At 40.3% G+C, this 11,194-nt stretch overlaps 1 protein-coding gene and 1 long non-coding RNA gene across 2 annotated transcripts; one reads left to right on the plus strand and one right to left on the minus strand.

Moving 5' to 3' along the window:
• Positions 1–87: 87 nt before the first annotated feature.
• On the plus strand, positions 88–3,467 carry LOC310843924. Its single transcript, XR_014563787.1, has 2 exons — positions 88–1,635; positions 2,343–3,467. It is a non-coding gene; the product is annotated as an uncharacterized lncRNA (long non-coding RNA).
• On the minus strand, positions 3,186–9,714 carry HIKESHI (heat shock protein nuclear import factor hikeshi). The gene is made up of 5 exons (XM_083737417.1): positions 9,559–9,714; positions 7,575–7,812; positions 6,420–6,571; positions 3,901–4,019; positions 3,186–3,420 (listed from the first exon to the last, which is right to left on the minus strand). The coding sequence occupies exons 1-5, from the start codon at positions 9,691–9,693 to the stop codon at positions 3,366–3,368; spliced, it is 699 nt and encodes a 232-aa protein (XP_083593543.1). The 5' UTR covers positions 9,694–9,714; the 3' UTR covers positions 3,186–3,365.
• Between the last annotated feature and the right edge of the window lie 1,480 nt (positions 9,715–11,194).

Below are 11,194 nucleotides of genomic sequence, written 5' to 3' on the forward strand. Positions count from 1 at the left end.
GGAGACGTCACAATAAAGGCTCTCCGCCCCGGGCGGGAGCAGCAGCAAATTAGGCACCAGGTCCTTGCAAGCTATGATGGTGCAACAGAATCACTGGTTGTTTTAGTACGGTACCATCTATTTTATTTTATTTTATTTTATCATAAAATTCATACACCGCTTGATGGTTGAAAAAAAAGGGGGAAACGCTCAGAGTGGTTCACAAAAAAATAAAAATTAAATGGAGAAAAATTCACGACCATACTTTTAAATATGCAAAAGTTAAACTGATTAAAATTTCCTCAACTTTTTAAGCACCTGGGTAGGCAAGAATGTTTTTAGCAGGTGCTGAAAAGAGTACACGAAGGCGCCTTGCTTGACCTCAATAGGCAGGGAGTTCCACAGACTCCTTGGAATCTCATTTTCCAGATGTTGCAATAGGATAACTTTTGTGTAGATTTAAGAACAAAAAGTATTAGACGCTCATATAGACTAAAATTGGTTTGCAATGTAATTTCATGTCTGTTATATTAGCCTTTTTGGCTTGCCCGACTCCACTGGTTTCTTCTTTCCAGTCATATCCATGTACTATGAATGGCATGTATTTGTATTTTAAGTACATTTTTAATAGATTGGATCAGTTGTTAAGGCTTAATATTTATATGAAAATAATACTCAAAGCATCTTACAAATATTTTTATTTTACAAATGAAATGCATGTTTAAAAAGAAAAGAATCCATTGTTGCCAAGATGATTCCAGAGTAACAGAATTGGCAGTTCTTACTGAATTAACCTCTGCTGGTGTAAGGTATGGATACTTTTGAGTAACACTGTATTGCATTTATGAAAAAAAATTACGTTATTAAGACCTGCGTATTCCTCAAATGTTCATAATACTACATCAGTATAAATAGGGCCACTTTAAAAATAAAACACGCTTGCCTATCTTTATTCACCCACTCTATGAAGTGGGAGTGTCTGAAGTGGTAACAACACAAGATTTGTTTTTTTAAAAGAACACTTTATGGAAAATATTTGTTTTTCCTAACAGTGTACATACGGGATTAGGTAGAGAAAAAGGCAAAATGAATCAGACCACTGCATAGCTCTAGAAAGGCAAGAGAAACACCCAGTTTGAAATCCTACATCAGAAATAACATCCTAATGTTATAAATAATATAAACCTGCCTTACAGCTGATGGTTATTTAATAATGAAATATAGAAAAGGCACCGACAGCAATTTCTTCAGAAAATGAAGTATTGGACCCTGGTTTAAAATAGATGCTGGTAATAAAGCAGTAATAAAATAAATTCATTTTACTCAGTCCCTTTTGGCTAAACCATCATGAGAGCAAAAATAAGTCTTCTTCTTAAAGCAACAACACCCTATGACTGAAAGAAAGCATGGATTTGAGAGATGCCTTAAATATTTAATACAAGCACATATGTAAAGCCTGGAGGCAGTTGGAACTCCCAAGTAACACTTGGAATCTAAAAAAACATTTTAGGCAGACTTATCCACAGTAAAAAAAATATATAGATGGAAATGTGTGCAAAACAAGATAGCTGAGAAGTCCGACTGGAACAGAAACAATGCAAGAATGCAAGGTCCATGAGGTTTAGAATTGCCCAAGAAAGATGTTAAACTATTTTTGTCTGCCGCAACTGCTGCTCGAATTTTATTAGCGAACAAGTGGAAAACGCAAGAACTACCTACGGTGGAAGAATGGCAGATGAAGATGATGGAGTTTTCGGACCTAGCCGACCTAACCGGAAGAGGCTGCGACCAGAGGAGTATCAGGAAGAATGGACAAAATTTAATGATTATTTAGTTAAATATGTAAAATTAAATTAATTGGAAAAAATTTGCAGATATTTAATTGGCTTAGGATCTTATATAAGTTAAGTGATGAATAAAAATGTCTAATTTTAAAATTGAAGGATATAAGGATGTTAATTTTCAAGTGAAATTTCATAAGAACTTTGATTTGGAAAACCGTTAAAAGGAAGTGCATGGAAATTCAACCAAGGGGAAGCAAGGAAGTCACTTGACAATGTTAGTAAGTGTAATTTTAATAAGGTTATGATCTATGTTTTTTATTTGTTTTGTTTATAATTTTGTGAAAATTAATAAAAAAATTATAAAAAAAGAAAAGAATGCAAGGGGAGTTGTTCTCAATCCGCGCCCCCCGCATGAGCCAGTTGAAAACTGGCGAGACAGATCACTTAAGCGACGATTCTGCCTGTTGCAGCAATCATACTGTGCTGTGCTAGATGCTGCATGGTTTTAACTGTATTTTTATTGCTTCTTTTATTTCTTACATCATGTATTTTAAATACACCCTGTGGAAGATATACAAGAAACGAAAGAAGCAGCAGCACATTGGATTAAAAACCAAGGTGGATCTTTAATGTGTCGTCTGTCTTCTTCAACCAGAAATCCGCAGACACTCTGTGGACTACTGGAATGAAGGTCGTGGATCAGTCTTTGGCAACCCACTTGCGTGACAGGTTCAGCAAGATCTGCAATGGCAGCTCCTTGCAACAGCTGTTTTGGCAACCCTACTTAAACAGGAAATTGTACCACTCTTCTCGCCAGACAACCTTGGAAAAAAGAACCACGATAGGTCACCAGTAGCTATGTGACCAGTTTCACTGACTACTATGTTTGGATGAACTCTGGGCATAGGGAAGTTATTAGCTGTGAACCCCAACAGGCAAATACATACAGACCAAGATATTACATACAAAGAAATGAAGTACAGAGTTCAGACACAATACACCAAGAGCTAATCATATCTACTGGATAGCTCAGTTGGCTAGAGCATGGTTCTGATAACAATGCCAAGGTTGCAGATTCGATCCCCTTAGTGGAACGCTGTATATTTGGGTTGGATTAGATTATCCTCAGGAATCCTTCCAACCCTATGCTTATATGAATTTGTGAACTGTTCTATCTGTACTGACAGAATTACACTGGAAACTATTAACAGCGTATTTTCAAAGAGGCGCAGGCTTCAGAGCAAGTTTTATTTGCAATTTGATACGCACAACAGTGGCGGAACCTAAAGCATATAAGAACCACCAAACAAGGACCTATTTGCTCGTTAACACGACGGAAAGAATTTTCCATACAATTCATAATGAGGAGCTCCTGTTGTGGCTCCACATTTTTAACTTTAAAAAAAGAAAAACGGCAATGACTGTTTTTTAGAGCTTTAATTTGTAACAAATGCCCCATAAATATTACAAAAGCTGCCCTCCCCCAATTCTGCTCAGACTTTTAATCGGCCAATCCAGATTTATTCCGTAGGCTCCATCTTTTGCATCTTTTAAGTTGTGACCAGTTGCTATAGCGCGCATTAGCGAGAACTTGGCTCCAGATTATGTTTTCCAAAACAAAGGATTCTGAGTTAATCTTCTTTGGAAATTCTCGTACCTACAAGAAGAAAAAAGATAAGCACAAATAAAGTCACATAAAAGCCATTTCCTAGCTACTTTGCTGAGCTTTATGCAATCCTTCTCCTTTGCATCTACTGTCAAGGGAAGATCACCAGGATATTCACTCCAACACCACTGGATCTTAAACAGTTATGCTGGGTGCAATGCAATTCCTTCAGGAGTCCTAATTTGTATTTATCACAAATAATTTTTAAAACATTGTGTCCCCTTTTTGTTAAATTCCTGGTCTTGATTGTCTGGAAGCATATCAGACATGCTGCAGGTAACCAGGCTGAAGGGCTATTCACAAGCCTGATCTAAATACATGAAATAATTATACACAGTATAAATTCAACTACTGCTATACTAAAAAGGTAACACTTACAGTTAGGGATAATGTTACTACCGCACCATTAATTCAGTCCTACCAAGACCTTGTGTTGGTGAAGGCACAGTCCTCCCCCGGCAATCTCCTTACCATTTCAAAACTACATTTGCAGGAATAAAAGCTTCCGATGGGTTGGGTGTCATTTGGGCCTGGGTGACAGCGAAGGACGAAGCGAAGTTATAAAAATTGTCTAGCATCTTTTGAGTGAACTGAAATACACAACAACAAAAGCACTTTTAAAAAAAGGATGTGCTGTACATAATCATTTCAGTCAGCCCTGGCTAGGTGCTCAATTTTGGCATTTAAACAATTGTTTACAGATATGATCCAAATGAAAACATATTACTATATTATGAGGAGTGCATCTCGTTACTGTACCAGAGTGATCTGCTCATTTGACTTGTGTTGCCTCATCAAAGGCTTCAGGACAATAGGAGACTTGCTTCTGGACATGTCAGCAGAAAAACAAATGCAACCAGTTGCAAAAGCCAGGGAGGGGAGAGAGCGCTTTGTGTTAATAACTTGTTCCTCCCTAAGAGAGGTTTTATGGAATATTTTATCACTGCAAGTTGTTTTTAGGTTTGCAAGCCACTTTGAGAAACATGAGTTGGGATGTTTCCTACAATATTTAATATTTTGTCACCTGCTGGAAACGTCTGTTTCGCCAAGCATTGCAATGGAATTAATTTGATTGAGTGTTGGCCATTGCTTCTGTGTTTTATTATGTTCATTTAATTGTATACACAGTCACAATATTTTTCATGAGTTGGCAGTTTATTAACGCTTGTATAAATAAAGAAATTGAAAGAGGAGTATTAGCTGGGAAGACGGATAACAGATGAATAGGTAACTCTCTGTTCCAAGTGTTTCTAGGGAGTTGTCTGTCGGTACACAGAGTTGCCAACCACAGTACTATAATGTTTTTGCAAACTGCCACCAGTTCACAAAGTCGTAAGAGAAAAGGTAAGTTTATATGTTCGTTTTAATCATCATATTAGAAATTATAGCTTTTCTTCAGGGGTGGGGATCTCTGTATGGTCTAATTAGACCATCTAAGGATGGCCTAGGGACGCGGGTGACGCTGGGGTCTATACCAAAGAGCCTAGGGCTTGCCAATCAGAAGGTCGGCGGTTCGAATCCCCGCTACAGGGTGAGCTCTCGTTCCTTGGTCCCTGCTCATGCCCACCTAGCAGTTCGAAAGCACGTCAAAGTGCAAGTAGATAAATAGGTATAGCTCCGGCAGGAAGGTTTCTGTGCGCCGCTCTGGATCGCCAGACGCGGCTTAGTCATGCTGGCTACATTACCCGGAAGCTGTACGCCGGCTCCCTCAGCCAGTAAAGCGAGATGAGCACTGCAACCCCAGAGTCGTCCGTGACTGAACCTAACGGTCAGGGGTCCCTTTACCTTTAAGGATGGCCTAATCTAAGGGTTTTTAGTGTAAGAGACAAGCTAAGCCAGAAATGTTTCTACTCTACTTGGTATCCTCTCCTAAAATTACTCTGATTACACATTGCAGGCTCATGCCCCACTTAATATAAAACTCTGCTGAATTATTAACATGCCTTTAAAAAGCTATTTACTGTATAATCCTTTACTCAGAAGTAAATTTCACTGTGTTTAATGGGCTTAATCCCGAATCTTTTTTTATATAATAATATATTGATGACCTAGAAAATTATCTTAGATGGAAAGCTGTTTTGGGGGCAGGATCCCAGTTTTGAGCAATTCCTTGCAGTAGCTCTTCATGCCCCACATTTCAGGAGAGAGGTACCTTCTGACATTCCCAAAAGGGTTTTAAGGGACAGCTACAAGGGAAAGGAAACCTTCCTTTTAAGGACGTCCCTTCCCTTATTATAGGATCCAGGCCAATAACCGCAGAAGAATCAGACAGATGGCCTTCTAAAAAATGTGCTTCTAAATTCTTTTAGAGAACCCTTTTCACACGGCGTCGAATGCCAAAGAACCTCCTGCATACCACAGAGTGTTATGGGAAATTTTATGGGTGTAGAGTCAGTTAATGTTGGGATCACATAGAAGAGCGAACATGCTTGTTTTCTCCTGCTGTGGAGGCTAGGACTCAAACCAGTGTCTTCCAAGTTACAAGAAGGGAGATTCCGACTAAACATCAGGAGAACCTTTCTGTCAGGGAGAGCTGTTCAGCAGTGGAACAGACTCCCATGAGAGGTGGTGGACCCTCCTTCCTTGGAGGTTTTAAAGCAGAGGCTGGATGGCCATCTGCCATGGATGCTTTAGCTGAGATTCCTTGCACTGCAGGGGGTTGGACTAGATGACCCTTAGATCCCTTCCAACTCTATCTATGATTCACTATTATTGTGAAAATGGAGGCTCTGCTCCAACATTCTGTTAAAGCTACACATCTGCAAGCAAAGATCGGTACTGAGGATCAAGCTGTCTTTCAGGGAACATTATTGCTCTTTTCACTGAGGAACTCAGAAAACAGTTTGAAAGCTGCTGCTCTGACGAGTAAGGCAATTTTTCTTAATGCCTCACTTGTCTTCATGGCATTAAGTCCCATGCTCTAAGACCCATTAATGAAGAGGCTATTCCGGCAGTAAATGCTGAAATCAAAATCGCTTGCTATTCATTACCTCTGTGAATGAATTGACTGATGACACAGCGGCACTTGCTACAGGAGTTTGCTGAGCCAAGAGTTCCAGCAGCTCCACAGAAATCCCAATCTGGGCTACAGATGGCGTTTGGGGGATATTCATAGCTCCAAAAGGATGATGGCTACCTTTCCCTAAAAGAGACAACATCACAAGTGGTGTAATGCATCTGTCCTGACCTCAGTAGAAGCACAGTTCTGAAAACAGCCCAGATTTACATAAGACTTCTTAAACAAAGCATCTACCTCCGTCAACAAGAAACAGAGAACACAGCCCAACAACAGAAAAGCAGTGGCGTTTTAATGTTTCAAAATCATAGTCTCTACGGTACTGACATCAACGGCTAACTTAGGTCAATTCATTTCAGTTGGTCTACTCGGAGCATGCTGTATCCAGCTAAGACATGCTCAGAGTACAAGAAGTGAAATGAATTAAGTTAGCCACTGATGTCAACACTGTAGTTCTACTTTTGAGTATCTTAGCTGCATAAAAAGGTTGCTTCAAGAAAGGATCCCTCTCTGGGAACAGAGGGCACACACCAATTACCCCAAAGAAGACTACTAGGAGGACAGCTTGAAGCACAGTGAGTGATTCTGGGTTCTCTCTTCCTGCATCTTTCTGACCCAGAATACATGATTTTAGTGCCAGCTCTGGCAGAGTCACACAGAACAACTTTTGAGTAGGGTGAGGCAGCTTGGGTTAAGGAACTCCCCACACCCTACAGGCAAACGCTTACCTAGAAATAAAAACCAGTCATGAGCAAAGGCTGAAAGGTCAACAATACTGCCTCTACTCACTTCCACAGAATGTGAGATACAAACAAAGGGATTTTTATCTCTCTCTCTCTTCCCCTCCTGTCAGTTCTCCCCTTAAGGGCCTCAGCCAATGGCTCCCATGTATGAGCCAAGGCACAAACAAGGAACTTAAGAGTCCATTTTGCTAATCACAACAACTGGACAGAGAAGAAGGGGGTTCAAAAGCCCTTTGCCTGTGCCTCAGAGAAAAGAGGTGGGACTAACAGCTATGCTGTGGACCACAAGGGAAAGTGAAGGTTGAATTGTTGCTTCTGGCTACCAGTCACCTATCTCTACAGCTAACCCCTTCCCAGGCTTTAATGGTTACATTCAATGTTCTTACCAGATTTCAGACTGGAAATTTTGAAGATGGCACTTGGTTTTTCATTTGTGACAAAGCCCAGGAGCTGCCACACTGCTATCCCATTTTCATCAGGGTAGCAGAAGTAGACAGATCCACCCATTCCCTCTGGGAAGGGAACAGTCCCCAGCATGAAGACCACCACGTGGTTGATGCTGTCATAGTCGGGCAAGTCAAACACAAACTTGTCTTCTGCCACCTGCTGTGCAACTGTTTGCACCTACAAAAGAAGAGCAGGGAATGAAGTAGGGATTTGAGCCTGTAGCGGAATTCAAACTCCCTCCAGGAAAAAAGAATGCATTGAAATGAAGACTGTGCAGAAAAAAACGAAGCAGTATGCCAAACAACCCTTCTCCTATCTGTTCTTGCAGGTTAGGACCTCCTGCACATACCATCATAGCAGGAGGTCCATTATGCACAAGTTAGGAATTTCACCTTTCCGGTTATGACACCTACGCTTTGGAATTCCCTGTTAAACATTAGGCAAGGCGCTGTCCCTGTTGGCTGTTTTGTCATCTACTGAAGAGCTTTCTTATTCAGCAAGCTTTTAAAGCACAGATCTTTTCCAACCTCCATCTGTACTGGAATTGTTTTAAAGATGTTTCCGTTGTTTTATTGCTTGCATTTTTGATGCCTAGGTTCCATTGAGAGTTGCCATTGCTTTTTATTTATTTATTAAAAATACAATTTTAAATGGGGGAAAATATGCTGCCCGGTTAATTGGAAGCACGTTTTTCATTGACTAAAATATTTTTACTCAGTTAATGCAATCCATTAAGCACAGCAGGCCTAGTTTTGTACAACTAGTTTTAATATGTTTTAGTCTATAGCATAGTTTTAACTTGCATATTTTAAATCACGGTTTTGCTTTTTTTCTTTTTTTCAAAAAGTGCTTTCATTGTTTTGTTCCATTTGTTGACCACTGTTGAGGTTTTCCCCCTATGATCAAGAGGTATATAGCTTATATCACTATATATACTGTTTGAATTTAGATGGGGGAAACTCAAGAGGTATACAAACACACCAATATTCCATAAAATTTACATGTGTTGTGGGAAAGGGGATTATTGCTTTGCTGTTGTTCTTACTTTTACTATGCAATTTGTGGCTTTTATATTGTTTAGTTTTGTTTGTGTGTTTTTTTGTGAACCGCGCTGAGATCTGCGGATGAAGGGCGGTATACAAATTTAATTTAAAAAGTAATGCACTGCTTGATTGTAATACTAATAACAGTAATAATAATTTACTGCTTGATTGTATTTACATATCTCATAACACACACACACACACACACATATATATATATACACACACTTTTCAAGATTATACATTTCACTGATTTTACAATCATTTTGACATTTCAAAAATTGACTTCCCTCCCCCTCTTTTTGTGGTTCCTTAAATTTATTTTAATTTCTTCTGCATATTCCAAATTAACTTAATTTTCTCATTTATTCATCTCCTTTAAATATATACTCTTATAAAACTGCAGGTTTTTACGATAATCCTGCCAATGTTTTTATCTGTTTACAATTTATCTGCAAATATTCAATAATCCATTTCCATTCTTTTATAAAAAGTTTGCGGTCTTAATTTCTTATTCTTCCAGTAAGTTTTCCCATTTCTGCATATTCCGTGAGCTTTTGTATCCAGTCTTCCTTTGCTGGGACTTCCTTCTTCTCATATATCATAACATATATGGAAAAGAAACCTTAAAGCAGTACATAGAAATACATATATCACCTAGATATTTCGTCAGCCACTTCCATGAGAAACGCCTGGCGCATCCCCCCTGGGCCTTATGAGTTACCAAGGGAACCAGCCGCCCGCATCCCTCACCATAGAAACCCCAAGTGCCCTCCCGTTCCCATAGCAACCCCCTTTCCCCCCCTCGTTTCCATAGAGACCTGGCAGCAAAGGGCCCCGCCCACTCCGGCCTGCGCTGCCGGCCGCGGGCGCCACTCACCAGCCTCCCCGCGACCAAGCAGCCAAACATGGCGGAGGCGGCTCCGCTCGGCAAGGCCGCTTCCTCGAAAGCCTCGACCGGCCCAGGCGACCACCCCGGTGGCCCCTCCGTGCCACCCCGCCCGCCGAAGCGCATCCGGGGCAAACGGAAGGAAATGATTCGCATAAGGATAGGCGGGCATTCTTGCGTGTGTGTGTGGGATTTCAGGCATCCCGGCGGAGGACTACGTGTCCCAGCGCGCCGCGCGCGACGTCGCGTACGTTCGACGAAGCGGAGGACGCTGGGAAATGTAGTCTTGCAAGGAATGAGGCCGCTCTGGAAAAGGATGGGCTTTGGTTCTTAACGGGAACTTCCGGCTTAAAATCGAATTATCTTCCCGCTCCAACTTCCGGTGCCAAAACTTTTAATGTATTTTTAATCTTTGGTTGGAAGCCGACCAGAGTGGCTGGGGAAACCCAGCCACATGGGGGGGGGGGGTATAAATAACTTTTTACTACTACTACTACTACTACTACTACTACTATTGTAATAAAATAATAACAATAATAAATAATAATAATAATAATTACTACTACTACTATTACTATTATTAACATAGGGGCTTTTCAGGACAGAGGTGCCACTGGCTAGTTTTTCCCCATGCCTAATGGAACAGCTCCGCAGCCAATTTCTGCTGCTGTATGCATGCAGGTTTTAAGGTTCAGCAGAATAATTTTTCAAGCAAAGCACAAAGTACCAACTGCAGCTGTTTGGACGAAGACCGGAATACGGTACAAAACTAATCCCTAAAACTATACAGAACTTTCCCACGCTTTTTTGGCATTCAATACTGCTGCAGGGCTAGGAACAGAATGTCAATGTCCTCAACCTTTAATCAAAATAAAATAAAATAAATAAAATAATTCCTTCCAGTAGCACCTTAGAGACCGACTATGTTAGTGATTGGTATGAGCTTTCATGTGCATGCACACTTCAGATACTCAGACTTTAATGTTACTGAAGCAGCTCACAGAGTTGGTGTGAGCCTGCCATGCACACAGACATTGAGCTTCTTGGTGGAATATAAATGTAACACATAAAATACATTTTTAAAAACCACTGTAGACTGCATCACTACAAAATTTGGGCAGGAGAAGAGGGAGGGCTCAAGTGACGAGTTATTTTTACACACGCACAAATATCCCCGCAGATAGAAAACTAGATGGCAAGGAGGAAAGGATCTATTGGAGGAAGTGATTCAATGCTTCTCCACACAGACCATGCAGATCCTGGCCTGCACCTGAGAAAAAGTAAGAGTCCAGGCAAGAATACCTCCTCAGTAAGAAATAGACCTTTGTAAAAATACAAATGTATGTTTTGGAAGTAGTTCTAGGTATACCATTCTGTGACTGCTTATTTTTTTGTTGTGAGCAAGTGATCTGAAGATTTGGGGGAGGGGGGGGAGAGTAAGTTAACACGTATTTAATTTTGTTTTTATTTCACTTTACCAAATTTAATACTTTTACATCTTGTCCCAACAGCTTCCATATATTACACATATTTCACACACACTTTATTCACATCTTGTTTTTATAAGGTTAAACACACTTTTAAAGTCTCTGAAATTCATTTGCTCCCCTTCTGTCAAAGATGAGGC

The sequence above is a fragment of the Podarcis gaigeae genome, assembly GCF_964106915.1.
Source record: "Podarcis gaigeae genome assembly, chromosome: 4".
In the NCBI taxonomy this organism is placed as follows: Eukaryota; Metazoa; Chordata; class Lepidosauria; order Squamata; family Lacertidae; genus Podarcis; species Podarcis gaigeae.